The sequence below is a fragment of the Anser brachyrhynchus genome, assembly GCF_964034855.1.
Source record: "Anser brachyrhynchus genome assembly, chromosome: 1".
In the NCBI taxonomy this organism is placed as follows: domain Eukaryota; kingdom Metazoa; phylum Chordata; class Aves; order Anseriformes; family Anatidae; genus Anser; species Anser brachyrhynchus.
Genome location: NC_137694.1, coordinates 12,671,162 through 12,689,067, shown reverse-complemented (window position 1 = coordinate 12,689,067; position 17,906 = coordinate 12,671,162). Strand labels below are relative to the sequence as shown.

The window sequence follows — 17,906 nt, the reverse complement described above, 5'->3', positions numbered from 1 at the left end:
TAAATAAATCTATGTTCTAATTCTTTTTGACTTTTTAAAATATAAATTATTTATTAATCTCTTTGGCATTAGAAACATCATGCCAACTGTAATATAAGACTTTGGAGAAATTATAGAGTTTTAAAAATAATACTTTTCACAAGCTTCACACTTCCTACTTGCAAAGTCCTGGAGATTCCTACAGAATGAGCTAACGTTAAGGGTTTATTCCAACATACAACAATCTGGATCATTCCTCTGCAGCAACAGAAGAAAGAATAAAAGGAAATTTCCAGAAGAATCACTAGAGACTATTACACCAATATCATTTATGTTTTTTTGTGTTTACATATTTACTCCCTGTACTGTAACATTGGAAAAGGATCCTTCTCTGCTGCTTTGCTCCATCCACAGTGATCTGCCTCAGACTAGGAAATTCTCTGCATCTTCACAGTGACTCTGGCTACCACGAACTGCGTTTTCTGCAGAGGTAACATAAATACCAAACCAGTATTTCTTCTGTATTGTCTTGGTGAGAAATAGAAGGAAAATTATGTATATGCCCTGGGACCAATGAGCAATCTGGGGAGCAAGGAGAGAGGTGGTGCACAGTGACAGGGCTGTATGGACACAGGAAGGCAGTCACCTGTAATCGTATGCACCAGTGGAGATCCAAGTCAGATATGAAGACGAAAAATCTTCACCATAGAAGTGGTTAAGTATCAGGACAAGAGATCACATATGCTGTGGGATCTCCATCCTTCAACATTTTCTGAACTTTCAGCAGTGATCCAGTATCTTTAGATCTCTTCTGAAGTAGTTTCATTTATTTTGTTCGTTTTCACAGATTCCTTATTAGTAGTCCACAGATGCCTACGTCTCCATATGTCACACTGAAAACCCTTGTTTTGATGTTCTAATGAAAACAAAGTTTGATCAGACTTGACTTGCTTTGCTAAACTATCTTTTCTAAAGGCAGAAATTTTCCCTTAGTAGTCTGTGCTCTCTCTGCCTGTCTCTTTTTCTCTCCATTCACAATTTCCCCTTGAATAAACAGCCTATCAACTAATGAACGTCACAGATAATTTCTATGTAGTAGAATGAGACTTCTTCTCAGTCTATTTTCATGTAGGAAAACCGAGATATCTTTTTTTCCCTTAAAATACTGAAAAATTGGAAAAATCAGCTACTTGGCAATATTAGACAGGAATGAGGAATTCCTATCTAAGAGGTTTATCTTTCTTTATTAGAAAGATAAGGCATTTAAGTAGAAATTGATATGGAAAAATGTATACATTTATAGAGTGAGTTCAGAAATCTATGACTCGTTCTACTTATATGAAAGAACAGAGGAACCATTTTAATTACCTGTTTCCATTTTCCCATCTTGTGCTGCAGGCCCATCAGGAATTACACTCTTCACCTGAAGAAACTCATCTGGCTCATCCCCACCAATGATGGTAAATCCAAAACCCATGTTGCTTTTCTTAAGAGTTGTGCTGAGGAAAGTCCCCTTCAGCTGTGATGCATCACGGGTGAAGAGTGGTTTTTCTATATCAGTCAACACAAACAAGAAAGACAAAAATTCTGATCTAGTCCTAACACAGCAGGGACAGCAGATAACAATATCAGCTGGCAGTAGGTGACAATGTATGAAAACAGAGGAAATAAAGAGTGCAGGCATTCCAGAAAAAAAATATATATATATATATTAGTGAGTTTTTATTTTAATACAAAGCTTAAAAAGGCTTTTTATCTATGGCAGATCTGCCACAAGTAGGGAGTTATAAATATTCTTTCATATTGGAAATACATTTAGAAGTGGATATTGTGTAGCTAAAATAATTACAACAGTAAAAATGATATGTGAGGTAATCTTAAAACCTCTTTCCTAACCTATAAATTCAGCTTTGTCTACAAAGTAATACATTCTGCACAATTTCCCTCCCACCCGCAATAAGAGAAATATCCCCTGTATATGTCATGCCATGTGTTTAAAGCCGGTGCTAAATATTAGCTATCTTTCCTCTCCAAGCACGTGCGATTCCATGCCTCATCTGGCCGCTGTGATGGTGGTGCCACCTTCGCATCCCCTTGCCAAGTGCCCCCGTGTACAGTGCGGGTTGCCAGGGGCTCCTGGTGCCTCGTTCCCATGCTTCGCTTTGTGAGGAAGGGTAGGAGGAAGGTGCAAAGGTGGTGGCTTCCACTTATCTCGCTAGGTCGGCAGTGGTCTGGTGGGGATGGTGGGACATACCGTACAGCCCGCATGTCCCGGTGGGGCCACGCTGGCACTGGGACAGATCGTTCACACTGCGGGACCGCTGCGGAGCGGGGTGCGCGTGGGCGAGTTTGGGCCTAGGCAGGGTTGATGAGGAGCTGTCTACTGTCACAAAGGAGAAGAAGCCTCATTCTCTGGCTGTAGCCTTATGTTTAAGTTCATTCGTCTCTACCAGTACTGTCTGCTGCTTACACAGCTCATTGTAAGCACATTAATTTTCACATTACCAAGAGGCTGTATTCTTGTAAACTCCTATAACACAGTGCCTGAGGCTTTTAACTTAATTGATGCTTTCTAGATGAGCTAGCTTAGAAACATACCAAACATCAATTAGCGGTAATTTAAAGAAAGTACAATTAATTATTTCAGTGTTGCCAACCTTGGGTGCTCAAGAGAGAGTCACACATTCCCAAGAATAGAAGTTATGAGTTTATTTAGAAAATTACTTTGGGGCTTTTATTGTGCTTTCTGTTTCTCAGCCTTTAGGAAACACTAGGGTCAACTTGTCACTTTTATCTGCAACTCTGGAGGTTAGAGTTTTTTTAGGTGGCTCCTGAGTCCCACAGCTCCAGGAGTTGGAACTTTTAGAGGAGAAAAAAGCTAGGAGGTAGGTGATAACATTGTGAGGACTGGCAACACTATTATGTCCATCAGACTAGGACAAAATCATTGTCATATAAGCAGGAGAGCAGGATCTTTCATCTTAACTAAGATAGGCTGACATGGTACTGTACCTCGGAAACCTTGGGCCTGCATAGGCTTTGTTCCAAGTTCTGCGTTGGGCATGTTATGCTGCTGTAGCTTCCTTTTTGCTTCTAGGACAGGGTTTTCAAATTGTGTTCTTCTATTTATGTGGCTGGAAAAAATTTGGTTTTGATTAAAAATTGGGTTCAGCTGGGGAAAATGATTATTTTCACAGTAGGATGTTGTATGTGACTTAGGTGCATGTGGTTAGATAGCGAAACAGTCATGAAACCCCAATGGGCCTGAGCATGTCCCTTATACTCCATATAATTTTGGTGGGGATGAGAAATGCACCATCTATGCGCATCACATAATGAACAGCACTGGAAAGTGCCCTATCATTTCAATATGTTGAACTCTGCTACAGGCAAATGGTTTTGATCTATGGGACTGCATATTAAATTGCAGTATTGCTGAAGCATGCTACAACAACAGTTTTTCATGTCTTTAGTACAAACATTGTTCTGTGCATGATTCAAGGGGACTGAACCAATTTTTTTTTCAGTATTATTGATTAGCTGCAAATAAAATTACTTAATCACTTACAGAAAATGTAAAGCCTGACACAGGCTTTTAATGAGTGTTTTAATGATCACTGCTTAAAAAGGAAATGTATGTAGCACAGGAAAGTGACTGAAAATGAATTATTTTTAATTCTATGTTATATATCTGCTAACCTGTACAGAAAAAAAATGGGATGTTGTAGAAACTAAGTCAGATGGTAGATTAGAACTATACATATAAACAATGAACTACAAGAGAAGTTAATGCTGTAGACTTTTTTTTTTTCTTGATATATTACGTTTCCTATAGCTGGTCAATTAGCACATCTCTGTCATTACACCACTAATTTTCTGCATTTTGTTTAGAAATACTATCTTAACTACTTACCGTAATCATACCTTAGATTTCAATTCTTTAATTTAAAGCATACATTTTACCAATCAATAAGAAATTCTACAATCCCTTGACATTTTCCACACTTTTTTTGAAGAAGGCAAAACGATTTATAGGTGGCACTGAACAACTCCACAAGATAGGATCACAACAGTATCACAGTTGAGAAAAAGGGTTTTATGCTGCAAATGTTGTCCCAGGGAAATAAATACATACGTAAAAAAGGTAAGTTCTCAAACATGTCTCTCCTTATTTGTTCTTACTGAGTTACTCTATATTGAGTTTTTCTGAAAATTCAATCCTGATCCTGGGCTTTAAGCACTTGGAGAGGTGACCTAGGAACTTTTGAAACTGAGATCCTAAACGGGGTTGAATTCCTTCTATTTATATTGAAACAACCTTTTATGCCCAAACATTAAGCACTTTTCAGGTCCCTCAGGATTTAGATCCTAACACTGCTTCAAACAAAATAAGTAGAATTGCCTCTAAGAAGGAGTTGAGAGAAAGCAGTAAGTCCTATGAGAGTGTAATACACTTGGAAAACAAGGATTCCTGCAATGAAAAGATTTTTGGTCATGTAAAAGTATATTTGATTTAATGACAGGGAAAATATGTGATAAAATCTGGAGTTGCTATTTTGTTAACGTGGCTATGTCTCATTCAAGTGGTTGCTAACTCACTCTCCTGTACTCTAAAATTTTGATTAATAGCTTTATAAATTTTATTATATGCTGCAGAAAGAGAAGATTCCTTTTGTTTCTTTCCTTCTTCAGACTGGCTGTTTAAGATCGCAGGCTTTGCTTTCCTAGTCTTTAAACCATGCTGTAATTGTCAGGGTCTTCATCACTTTTGTCTATTGCAAACCTAGAAATGTATGTTGGAAGGGAGAGAAACTTCATCAGTTAGAAAAGGAGGAAGACAAGACTTACATGCATTAAATGATCATAGGGCAGTTATGAACTACCGATACAGGCCTGAAAAAGGCAGTATTCGTGCTACTACCTATCATGTGACGTATTCCTGTACTATAAAGGAAGTACTATTTAGTTTTCTTTGCCATTAAAAAAGGAACATGTGAAATGTCATGTGAAATACTAGATAAAGTTCTGATCACCCAATCAAATAAAATGAATCCACAGCAAAGGTTTTACATGAAGACCAGTGAAAGAGAGTATCCTACGATAAAGCACCAAAGGAATTTTGATTTTTTATTTAAGTGGAATGAATGCTGATATATGATTTCATTCTATGAAAATATTTGGAAGTAAATAGTAGAATATATTAAAGGTGTCAGGATTTCAGTCTTGAAATCTGTAGTCTTCTTACAAGCAGAAGTGTGAAATTATGAAACAGCTTCCAATAGAAGATATGGGGTAAAATGTCTAGCTTGTTTTATGATGGCATTTGATAACGTTGAAAACAGGTTTGCTACATAGTATGTTGAGTTAGTTGCCAAAACAAAGGGATCAGGCACTATTTTAGAGGCTTTAAAGTGTCTTACCCCAGCTCTCAGCTGCCCTTCCAGAAGAGCATGGGTATCCCATAGCTTTTGTCCAATATAATGCAGACATAATGGCTATTTCAGATCACACTACATATCTGCATTTAGGACCTTGGAATATTCTTAGTGCCTTACTGTAACTGCAGGGCACATCTCAATGCCCTATATTATAACTTACATGCGGTTCTTTGATTAAAAAAAGAGGGATTTTAGCCAATACAGGATGTGGCCATAGCTCATGGAACATCCTGTGGTACTGACATGACAGCTAGAATCTCTTATCAGCTCCCTCTTAGCAGTTTCTAGTTGCAGTTTAAGTTGCAGTATAGTTTATTTAGACAGAAATGTCTTCACTAATGGCTATCTTGAAAGTGGCCTTTTTGTCCTAACATATCAGACAGGAAGACTAACAGAGATATGAGGCACCTCAGGGTGTCGATGCAATCTTAATAATTCTTAACTCCAATTGATTCCTATATTTTGACTGTTTTATAGTAGTGCCAGTTCAAAAGCACAATGTGAAAATTCCAACAAACTCACACAACTACATTAAATATTAAGTCCAAAAGGAGTTAGAGAAAAGAAAATTATATAGAAAATCGGTCCTTTTTATCAGTCAGTTACACTGGATTTATGCTCCTAGACCGATGAGACAAGAAGCACCTCCCTATCAAGCAATTTTAAGCATTCTACAGCTCCACGGCTAAATCAGAAAAATTGCTACTGATGAGTTTAGCTGAGAACGAAGTTATTAAGCTAAGTAGTTCCCTTGAAAGGACATTCTAGCCTTTCATCTAGCTCCTTCAACTGCATACAAAATAGGTATTACTAACCTAGGCCTTAATAAGACAATCTAAATGTCAGTTTTAGAGATGGTTACAAATAAGTGCTTTGGTGTTTAAAATAGATTTTAGATGTGATCCAAAAGATGTATAGCTCATTACCCACAGTATGTAATTCAGTGAGCATTTCTTTCTTCGCTTGAAAATTTTCTAAATACCTAAAGTTTCTCTTCTGATGCTGTCTAGTGCTCTTCTTACCTAAACATTCCATCTCCCCTCTTCTCCTAACTGAAGTCCATAATGAAAACAGAGGGCTGCATGTGATCCCAGAGGTAGGCACTCTTGGAGTACACCTAATACACATCAGTGAGATAAGACTTCTCAAGAAATTGCAGAAACTTTTTTTCTTTTTTTTTAATAAGACAGATCTGGAGAAAACTGAGAAAGATGTTGCTATCTAAATGTTGTTTTTTCTACCATTACCATTTTCTTTTCTTTTTTTTTTTTTGTTTGTTCCTGATTCGACTTTTCTTCATTTATTTTATAAAATAAATATTAAAAATAAAAGACTAATGCAAAAATAAAAATAAAACTCACTTCTTTTAGTGCTGTAGTGACAATATAGAAGAATCATGCTGCCTTTTGTTTGCTTTCTGGCCCCCAAATACTTGAATATCTCTCTGCAGAGAAGAAGGGGCAGTCAATGCTACTGACCCTTGTTAGCCCAGAGTATGCTAGCTGGGGACAACTCCTAGGTGGTAGGATTTGGTTTGGGGCTGCATTTAGCTGCAAGGTTGAAATCGTGACATTTGTGTCACAAGGAGGTATGGTCACCACAAAATATCACATAAGACATAGGCACCATTCTGCCAGCTTGTCACTGAATGTGGCCAGGCTAAGTTTTTTTATGATGGTGTTTCACATTAGATGTGCTTAAGACAATTGATATACTTTCTGTAGAAATTTACATGCTTTAATGTAGATTTAAGTATGCAGATTTTAGTTGATGGCCATGATATTCTCAGCCCTGCCACAATGGTAGCACATCTAAGCATATGCACCAGGAGGAGGATTCTAACCTATTCATTTTCTCAGCTATTTTAATGTACAGTTGTTTATTAGTAGTTTGTGGCCTAAAACCCACCAAAGTAATTTTGAGGATCAGAATGCTTAAAAGACAGACATTCTGATGCATAATTTGTTACTCAGTCCTCTTTACATTCATATTTTTTTCATTTATGATTATTTTATAACAACTACAAAAAGAAAAAACTCCTGAAAGAAGTTTTTCTATTTGAGCAGTGGCAGGTGTTGTCAGAAATCATAAGTGAAGGAGGTATATTTTTCCAGAATAAATACCTGTATGGACAATTTAGCTGTTCTATTAAGGAGGCCATGTCAGGAAATTGAACTTTGTGTTGTAGTTAATCATCCTTAAAGGGGGAAATAATCTTTTGGCAATTAGAATGCTGAAAGACCCAATGCACTCTAATAACCACATTCTCTCTGTAGCCTTGCACAGCTAAGTGCTGCTAGTTCTTAGTTTATAAATTAAGAGAAAATTGCATGAAAGTTAACCCACGTATAGCAAACACTTCTCATTTGTGTCAAATGTCTACACCTTACAAATCAAGCTTGGATTCGCATAACAAGGCAAATGAAAATTTTAATAATGTCTTGAACTTACATTCATGCTTGATTTATGAGAGGAAGTTATACCAGGGACCTTATTTTATAACAGAATTTGCAAATATGGTGTGATAAGTCGTTTTAAACTTTGATAGCCTTCGAGGTTTTGTTCGTTTGCTTGATTTTAGCTGCTTCTTTGGTCACGGGATACTGGAGATGAACGTCTGACCCTTGTAAGGTGAAACTTAATCTCTCAACTGCATTGTTCTTCCTTACAAATTTCCCATGGGATACAAATTTTTCAGTGAGCGGAGTACAAGCCCTTCTTTTGCTGACAGCTTTAAAAACCTGCATATAAAGTTGGACTGGACTTGAATGTGTGAAAGTTCATAACCTAGCTTTCCATGGTTTACTCACTTTTATGATATAATTAAGAGAGTTTGTTGTTATCTGATTTTATCTAGCTAAAAATGAACTCATCTGTTGAATACTGGTAATAAAAACGGTGTAACTGCCACTTTTTAGAATGAAAAATTGGAAGCAATTTTTGTTTCAAACTTACTGAGCTCAAACAGCAAATTAAAGTACAACTACATTTTACTGACTATAAAACTCCTTATGAACTTAGAACTGCTGCAGTTTTAATGCCATCCTGTGAACATCCATTCCACTTCTAAAAACCTCTGAGCCTACAGTAAGTTTGATATATTTTTTCACAAATCTTGTCTGTGGTAGGATGAATAAACTTGGCAGTAACAGCCTTGAAATATATAATCACATAATAACATCTGGGCCAGGTGCCTTGCGTCTGTTTACCTGTGGATGGACATGAAATGGAGATGAACATTTGCTCCTTTTCTTGACTATGCAGGGGAAGTGTGAGCCTCACCAGAGCCAAAATGCCTTGGGCTGCACTAACAACAAAGTGGGGCTCAGTAAGAGATTAATACACAGAAGTTGCACAACACCTGTTACTCACCAAAATACACTGAAAACCACCGGGACAGAAGACTCTTACTCACACCCAGCAGCTGCATAATTGTATTTGCAGAAATCTTCAGGGAAGGATTAAGTACAAAAAGATACGTGAACTCCAACCCCTAACTACTCTGGGGCATCGTAAAAGATCTCAGCCATAAAGAGAGTAATTTGATGCCGTTACTTAGGGAGTTCAAAAACTTACCTTTTGGTTGAGAGAAATAGGAATCTGAATTGACTAAGCTGACTTGGGCCGAGCAGGAGAACAGATTGGGCTGCTGGCTTTTTCACCTGAGGGCAAGGAACCATACAGGGGGAAAAAGCAGCAGAGCGGATGCTATGGCATTTGGAGAATGCGACAGAAGGACTCAGTGGGGCAGTGGCCAGACACAGTTTCCATTTGTTTGTTTGCTTTGAATGAGGGCTAGGGAAAGTGATTGGGCACTTACAAGCTGCTACTGTTATAACAATGAAGAAAGGGTATCTTAGAGCTACCTCTTCTAACCCTCCTGAAATAAGATTTTTTGTTGTTGTTGCTTTGGTGATCTCTCTATCCAGCTCTACCCTGTGCTATTAACTGCTACATATTCTGAGGTCTGGAAAATCTACAGCTCCATTATCTGTCCAGAGTGGTCCTGCAAAGTGTTGGTATAGATTCAAGAGACCAAGAGAACGATGTGACACACAAACTAATACTTTCTATTTTGTGTGAAATCTCTAGAGTAAATGTACTGCTTTGTGTTAGGATCTGAAACTGATATTTTAGGTCAGGTACCATCCTCTGCAAAGATCTCTCTTCTATAATAAAAGGAAGTAATAGACAGATCTTTCTCAATGCAAATAGTCTTTAAATGTGCTATCTGCACAGAGATGGGGAGTGCCTTTTTCAATCCTCTGCTAAATACTTTGAGTGGCCTTTGATAGGAGAGAAGAGTGGGAGTAAAAACTGACCACTCTGAGAGGGTATCACAATTTGAATCTACACTCACTTTACATAAATCTGATTGACTGTGTTAATCTAAAAAGCTTAGAAAATCATCTATCTGATCTACCTATTTTATGTGGTAACTAGCTGGAACAGGTTCTACCTATCAGTCAAAAAAAAAAAGCTTTCTACTGCCCTTTGCAAAGAGGAGTAAGAATGGCTTTCTTTCCTGTTCCACGACTAAAATAAAATATGAAAAATGAAAGCAGTGATTGTGCTGTGAAAATAAAAAATATATATTCTCTTATTTTCAGGTGCACTTTTAAGTACAGAATAAAACACAACATACAAAGAATTTTACAATGCTGAATATAAATAACCTGCCTTCTGGTACAAACAGTGAAGATCTGATTTGCAGAAGGGAAGGACAACCCAGAAAGGGATCTTAGCTAAAATGATTATGCTTTGCTTTTATTCATTGATTAACAAGATCTGTGCCTCACTGGATATCCAAACCTTATACAGACTATACAGCAATATTTCTTAAATGAATACAATCTTTGTACAAGTATCAACTGGACTGTTACCATGAAATCACACCCTTGAGAAACAAAGTGATTGAATGACTGAATCACTGATTTGAGACACACTGGATACATTTGGCCACATTAACTGTATTGATGACTGAGAATTCCTGGTATACTTTCATTTTAACATGTCAAGTAATTGTACCCATGTCTTGCCAACTAAGCACAGCAGAGGATACTAGTATTAGGTTATGACATATTAACAGCAACTTAATATTGAACTTGGGAACTTACTCAACATAATAAGTGCCATAAATGGGATCATCAATTTTCTCCCAGCCATATGGAAGCTCTGAAAAACAAAGAGTTATCTGTCTCAGTAAATGAATTACAGAATGCTAAGATTTCTGATAGTGAAATAGTGGATCTTTGCTAGGTGTTGAGGGAAATAACTGGATAGTGAATTCAGATAAAATCAAATGCAAAATATTGAACACACTCCATGGTGGCCACAAGTAGTAGTAACTTGAAAACTGGCATGCAAACAAAGATCTCAGTCTTGAGAACAACACATTTGACTGAACAACTTCACTGTTCCAACAGCTGTGCCAGCCAACAACAGTAGCATATCTTGTATGACATCACTGCTGGAGAAAGAGGGGGTATTCTGTTTTTTCAAATAGGTGTACACACAAACACACAAATACAAGTGCTTTGCTTTTTGAGCTCTTTTTTTTTTTTTCATTGCTGTGAATCCTAGAAAAAATTGGTCTCGAACAAATGAAAAGAGTTTGACTCCTGTCTCTTAATTATATTAAGTACGTCTAAATGTTCCTGAGAGATTTGTCATATTTATCTTACTGTCATGGCAATTCCATGGCCTCCAAAGGCATGCTGCTGCAAAGCTTAGCTCTGCATCTGGGACATCACAGTACATAGAAGTACACGGAAACACAAACTGAAATAAGATATTTTCAGCAACTTTCAGCTTTAGAAGTAATTGAATTTTACAGAAATAGAGAAGACACCTAAAACACTCAGGTATTAACAATTAAAATATTAAATACGTTGATTTAATGAGCTTGAAAGTAAATCTGTATTAATGTACAAGCAAACACGCATAAATGAATGTACATCCATAAACATATTTTATTATCACTCACACTGAACACTTAAAATTATTACAACACCAACAGAATTTCACCTAGGGTTTAAAAAGCACCAGACGGTTGCGACAAATATCTCACTCAACATGAAGAGAATAAAAACCTCAGTGCCAGATGGAGGAAACGTGCAAAAAGATGGACATTCCCATCAGGCACAGGTATTGATTTCTATGCAGTTAAGGACTGGCACAATATAGAATCACATAATCACAGAATCATAGGGGTTGGAAGGGACCTCGAAAGATCATTGGGTCCAACCCCTGCCAAAGCAGGTTCCCTGGAGCAGGCTGCCCAGGTAGGCGTCCAGACGGGCCTTGGATAGCTCCAGAGAAGGAGACTCCACAACCTCCCTGGGCAGCCTGTTCCAGTGCTCCGTCACCCTCACTGAGAAGAAGTTCTTTCGCATGTTGGTGTGGAACTTCCTGTGCTCTATCTTGTGGCCATTACCCCTTGTCCTGTCCCCACAAACCACTGAAAAGAGGTTGGCCAAATCCCTTTGTCTCCCACACCTCAGGTATTTATAAACATTGATAAGATCCCCTCTCATTCTTCTTTTCTCCAGGCTGAACAGACCCAGGTCTCTCAGCCTTTCTTCATAGGGAAGATGCTCCAGGCCCCGTGTCATCTTTGTGGCCCTCCGCTGGACTCTTTCCAGGAGATCCCTGTCTTTTTTGTACCGGGGAGCCCAGAACTGGACACAGTACTCCAGGTGAGGCCTGACCAGGGCAGAGTAGAGGGGGAGGATCACCTCCCTTGACCTGCTGGCCATGCTCCTTTTAATGCACGCCAGGATCCCATTGGCCTTCTTGGCCACCAGGGCACACTGCTGGCTCATGCCCAACCTGTCGTCCACCAGGACCCCCAGGTCCTTCTCCTCAGAGCTCCTCTCCAGCAGGTCGGCCCCAGCCTGTACTGATACGTCCGGTTGTTCCTTCCCAGGTGCAGGACTCTACACTTGCTCTTATTAAACCTCATTTGGTTTCTTCCTGCCCATCTCTCCAGCTGGTCCAGGTCTCGCTGAATGGCAGCACAGCCTTCTGGCATGTCAGCCACTCCTCCCAGCTTTGTGTCATCAGCGTACTTGCTGAGGGCAGACACTATTCCCTCATCAAGGTCGTCGATGAAGATGTTGAACAAGACCGGGCCCAGCACCGACCCCTGGGGAACACCACTAGTCACAGGGATATATATATTATATATATGTATGGATATATATTCCACTGTATACACGGAATGGTACTGAGATTCTACAAATAAATTTGATTCTGGAATTCCTTATCTCGATATTTCTTCTTTTGAATTATAACTCAGTTATACTTTTAAAGTCACTTTTTGGAGACTGTAAGAGTATGAAAGAGTAAGAGTAAGAGTACGAAACACGACAGACCAGAGTATGAAACAAGACAGACCAGACCTGATGTAACTCATGCTGAGCATGGCCATTAAACTGGCCATAAAGAAGTGCTCCTGGATGACATATATATATATATATATATTTTTTTTTTTTCCAGTGACAATGTGAATTGACAATTACTGATGTGCTGTAAAAAGCTAAATAAGAAAGTAAGGAACTCCACAAATTTGGAACGTAAAGCTCAAGGACTTCCTTAACATTGATACTCACTTTTTTCTATTATGCTCAGAATATTGTTAGCACTGAAATCTTCACAAACCCGCACTCTGAACTGCTTTCATCGGGGTTGCTTTGTTATTGTCAGTTCATAGGAATAAATGCTGCATAAGTTATTTAAACAGGCAACAATCACAGAATGGTTGAGGTAGGAAAGGACCTCTGGGGGTCATCTGGTCCAACCCCTCCACTGAAGGATGGGTCACCTAGAGCAGGTTGCCCAGGTCTGTGTCCAGTTGGCTTTTGAATACATCTAAGGATGAAGCCTCACCAACCTCTCTGGACAACATCTTCAAGTGTTTGATTACTCACAGAGTAAGTCTTTTCTTACATTTAAGAATGATTTAATATATTTCAGTTTGTGCCCTTTAAAATTTATCATGTCACTGGACACCACTGAAAAGAGTCTGGCTCTGTCCTCTTTGCACCCTCCTTTCAGATACTCATAGATATTGATGGGATTCCCCTGCACCTTCTCTTCTGAAGGCTGAACAGTAAGAGCTTCCTCAGCCTTTCCTCATAGGAGACGTGCTCCAGCCTCTTCATCATTTTCATGGCCCTTTGTTGGACTCTCTCTATTATGTCCATGTCTCGTACTGGGGAGCTCAGAACTAGACACGGTTCTCCCATTGTGGCCTCATCAGTGCTGAGCAGAAAGGAAGGATCACCTCTCTAGACCTGCTGGCGATGTTATGCTGACTGCTGCCCAGGAGGCTGGTGAACTGCTTTTCTGCAAGGACACATTGCTGGCTCATGGTCAAGTCACTGAGCATTAGAAAGCCTTGGTGGTCCTGTTTCCAGACCTGCCCAGAACTTCAGTAAAATCTGTAGGAAACTGCCTCTACACTGCTTCTCATAGAGTCCTGTACACCCTGGGACTAATCCATAAGATGTAATTCATAAATATTCAAAAAGAAAGATGCTGATGCTCAAATCTGTACTGCCCCTGTAGTAAGTTTCATTCCTAGTGCATTCCTCTTCATGATTTAATATGAAAAATATGATGATGCTTTTACCAAATCCTATGACATGGAATAAATACAAAGTATTATTTTAAATACTATATGCACATTTTATTTTAATGTAATATTGCAAGGCTTTCTTCATCTAATTAACTTCATGTTGTTTTCATGTCTGGCAATCTAAAATTACTTTCCCTTAGAGAAAAGTGCAACTGACACCAATAAATTCCATACATACTCAAAAATACACAAGCATGTACACTGACACACTTATACATATGTATGCATACATCCCTTTCCCAAAGTGAGTTAGTGGATGGAGCTTTTTTCAACAATGAAACTAAAAATATAAAGATGTTTTGCAAAAACATCTTTGTAGGTATTACCTTTCTGTAAATATATAAAGTACACAGATGCAGAGGATATATTTTATTTTAAATATTCATGAAAATATGAAATAATTTGAGGAATTACTATTAACCTGTTGGTCTATTTTTCCCAAAAGTAATAATGCATAACATCGTAACAGTCAGTATGGACTGAAAGAACTATTGAGAATGCAAATGGCAAATCCCATTTTCTAGTGTAAAAGTCTGTAAAAATTTAATGAATTGGAGAAACTGTGGAGAACCCACTTTTAAATGCATGGGTGGAACCACTGATTATCTAACATCATAAAACAGTCATGGGTTCAGAAAAAAGGAAATAAAAAATACCTTGGTGTACCATGATAAACTCCATGTAAGGCTATGCTCGGATTTTATTTTTTTCCTTTTGAGAAGTAGCCTGTAAACTATGTTTAATTAAAATTCTGTGTAGACCAGTAAAATAAAATAGCTAGAACACAAACCCCAAGCCTTCTCCTGAAGTATTGCAGATAAGGTTAGTGGAGTGTCGTTTACTACAGGGCTTCTGCTGAAAGAATCTTCTGCTACATTTGCTTTCAGAAGCAGTGTGATTATTTTTCATGAGATTAAATAGTGGCATCTATTCCATTTTTCACTATTGAAATGAAAGATTACAGGACAGGAATACTTTAATGCTTCATCAAATAGGAAGCTAAGTGTTTGCCAAATTGGGGGTGAGGGCACTGCAGTTTCTCTTTTTCAGTTCACTGTGCCCAATGATGATCATTAGGGATGAGAGTTAACAGTAAACATTTATAAAAGAGAATTGTTATAAAACACTTTTGAAGGAGATTACTGTTGGCCATCATGATTTGAATTGGGAAGGGAGATGTAAATTATAGCTTTCTCTGATATTCATTTGATAGCACTAGCACAGAGTGTTCATGTATAATTTCTGCAGCCAACAGTTTCATGGTTACTATGTTATGTATGAAGTCTTCATTTTCATGAGCTTAACACTTGTGTCATTCGTGTCTTTCAATTCTATTGATCCCAGAAGAATTTCTCTGCATAGCAAATTTTTTTTTTTCCTCTTCAGTATCTGATATTGCATTCACAAATATCTCCTCATATCATCTGGTGGAGGCCCTGTTCAGGAACATTTGTAAAATCACCATTTAAAAATCAGTAATAGGTTGTGCTGCATTTGGCAATGCTGATACTACAAGTGGATGGAAAGGCATGTATGTATGCTCCAGATTTCACATTGCATAGTTTATCCTTTACCAGAGAAGAAGAATCTAGCTAGCACTGCAACAGTCATCCAAAAAAAGATCAAAAAGGCACAGCTGACACTCAGATACTTTGCTCAGTATGTATCTGGGCAGGCTTTTAAATGCAGAGTGAGCTGCATTTCTAAAAGTTAAATGCCCAGTGGTAACAAAGGTCCTTGCAAGAATGAAAGAAGGAAGGAAAGTAAGAAGGAAAAAAAGAAAGGAAAAATTAATGTAAACTCAAGCAGGTCATTTTAATAATCAATGGCAGTGCCTTCTCATCACAGCCTGCTTATGCTAATTGTCCAGATGCTCTTATTCTGCATTCTGAAAGCTGTTGTACTTCAGAATGATTTTTGATGGTGCCACTTAATCTTCTCTGGGGATGGAGGAAGGAATACATTTTGGATCTCGATGTGCCAAGATGAAAAAAAAACCACCATATTAACCAGGATTAATTTTTCTGAAGTTTATGTATTACTAACCACATTAGAGAGTCATAAAAGCCTCTCAAGATTTCAGAACAACAACCAGCATTGTGTCACTACCCTACTGATACACTGGAAAGAAAGAAGAGAGCATATTTCTTGAATTGGCTACAATCAAAATATTTGTACAGTAAAAAAGAGTATAGTATGAAAGAAAAAAAAAAAGAAAATATAACACCCACTGTTATTGAAACTGCTGTCAATAAGGATGTGGAAGCTGTCACAGTCAGCATGAGGTTGGGTCATTTGCCTTGTTAACACCCATGCACAGGTCAGGAATCCTTTTCTAACCTAAATTTGAGACTTTTCAGAAAAATACATTATCTTTCCACTCTACAGCCCATTTTTTTCCTTCCTTTTGCTTCTTTCTTCTTTGTTCTTTCTACCTATTTCAAATTCTTTTTTTCTCTTTTTTTTTTGCCTTTTCATGTCAGTTACCTCCTGCAGAGAGCATCATATGTGTTGGGTTAGAAATTACAAAACAGTGCAGCTCTGCAGCCCACTGCAGTTGCACAGTGTTCCAGTTTCCTGAAGAGAGAAAGTCTTTGCAAATATGTATCTGCAAGTCTAAACCAGCGGTCCTCACTGCTTGGATTACACAAAAAGATTTTATCTGCAATACCATAAGGCACAGCACACAGATTACCAGGGAACAGAATCTGCTCAGGACATGCTGTGCTGCTGCCTCATGAGCAGAGGGCTGGATTAGCACCTGTCTACACTGCCCAGCTGATACGTGAAATAGTCACAGTAGTTGCGCTGTTGTCCCTGAACACTTCCGTTGAGTTTGCCATAAGAAAACGGAAGATAAATTGCTCACTGAAAGTTGGTACTTAACCTACTATTCACAAACCCATTGGAATTCTGGTAGGCCACCTAGTTGCATAACATATGGGAACTCCAAAAACCAGCCAACCACCAACAAAAACCACTTATATGCTAGATGCTATAGTAAAATCTTTCATAGCACTTCAACGGGTTCCTCCACTTAGCCATGTTTCAAGTGTCACTGGATAATGCAATTGCTAAGATGGACTTCTCTATGCTAGTACACAAAACAAAAGCTATGAACGAAAATAAATTAGATAAAAAAGTCAGAACAGGTCAGTATCTCAGTAAGAATAACAGACAGGATGAATAACTTCAACTGAATAGCAAAAACAAATTCACTCTTTCTATCATGAAAGACCTGGAAAACTAAGGGAAATGTACCAACTCCAAGCCCTGCCATGTAAGCTCAACTGCAATTAAACTTGTGTTCGCCAACTGCCATTCTCATACCAGCAAATTTCACAATGTCATCACTGTTTATGTTCAGTCTGTAATCACAAACCATTCATGTGCAATTTGTTCTCATGAGTAAAATGATGTTATGCATAAATTCTTCTTGCACAATGGAAACAAATGTCTAAGTAACATTCATATCTGATAAACGCATCTTCTCCCTTCTGTGCAGCTTATTGTGACATGCTACAGCCTTAATTATGCAGAATGCAGACTACTAAATATTACTCTCAATTCAACAATATTTCCTCCCAGCATTGTTACCACGTGAAATATTGCCAACAGTGGGGATATTTTTAACATTAGCTGTAACTGATCCCTCTGACATGCAGACTTGCACAATGATTAAGATTTGCATTAATACAGTGAAAAAATAACAACTGAATTACTGTGTTGTAACAATCAAAAAAGACGTCATAAAGTGTTTGTTAGCTATTAATTAAAAAAAAACAACTGAAAAATAATTAAGGGAAAAATGCCTTATATGTTGAGAATTTAGCTAGGTTATTATTATG

The 17,906-nt window shown here is 38.0% G+C and overlaps 1 protein-coding gene across 12 annotated transcripts in view; it reads right to left on the bottom strand.

The window, feature by feature from the left end:
- Nucleotides 1-17,906, bottom strand: part of MAGI2 (membrane associated guanylate kinase, WW and PDZ domain containing 2) — an 817,299-nt gene that overhangs the window by 157,083 nt on the left and 642,310 nt on the right. For 6 of the 12 annotated variants that reach the window (XM_080581211.1, XM_080581210.1, XM_080581215.1 and 3 more), the window contains 4 exons: nt 10,535-10,592; nt 2,992-3,113; nt 2,234-2,362; nt 1,348-1,530 (listed from right to left, as the gene is read on the bottom strand). In XM_080581211.1, the coding sequence (XP_080437337.1) occupies nt 1,348-1,530; nt 2,234-2,362; nt 2,992-3,113; nt 10,535-10,592 (492 nt within the window). The remainder of the gene's footprint in view (nt 1-1,347; nt 1,531-2,233; nt 2,363-2,991; nt 3,114-10,534; nt 10,593-17,906) is intronic. The other 6 variants (XM_080581217.1, XM_080581219.1, XM_080581213.1 and 3 more) reach the window with 1 other exon arrangement.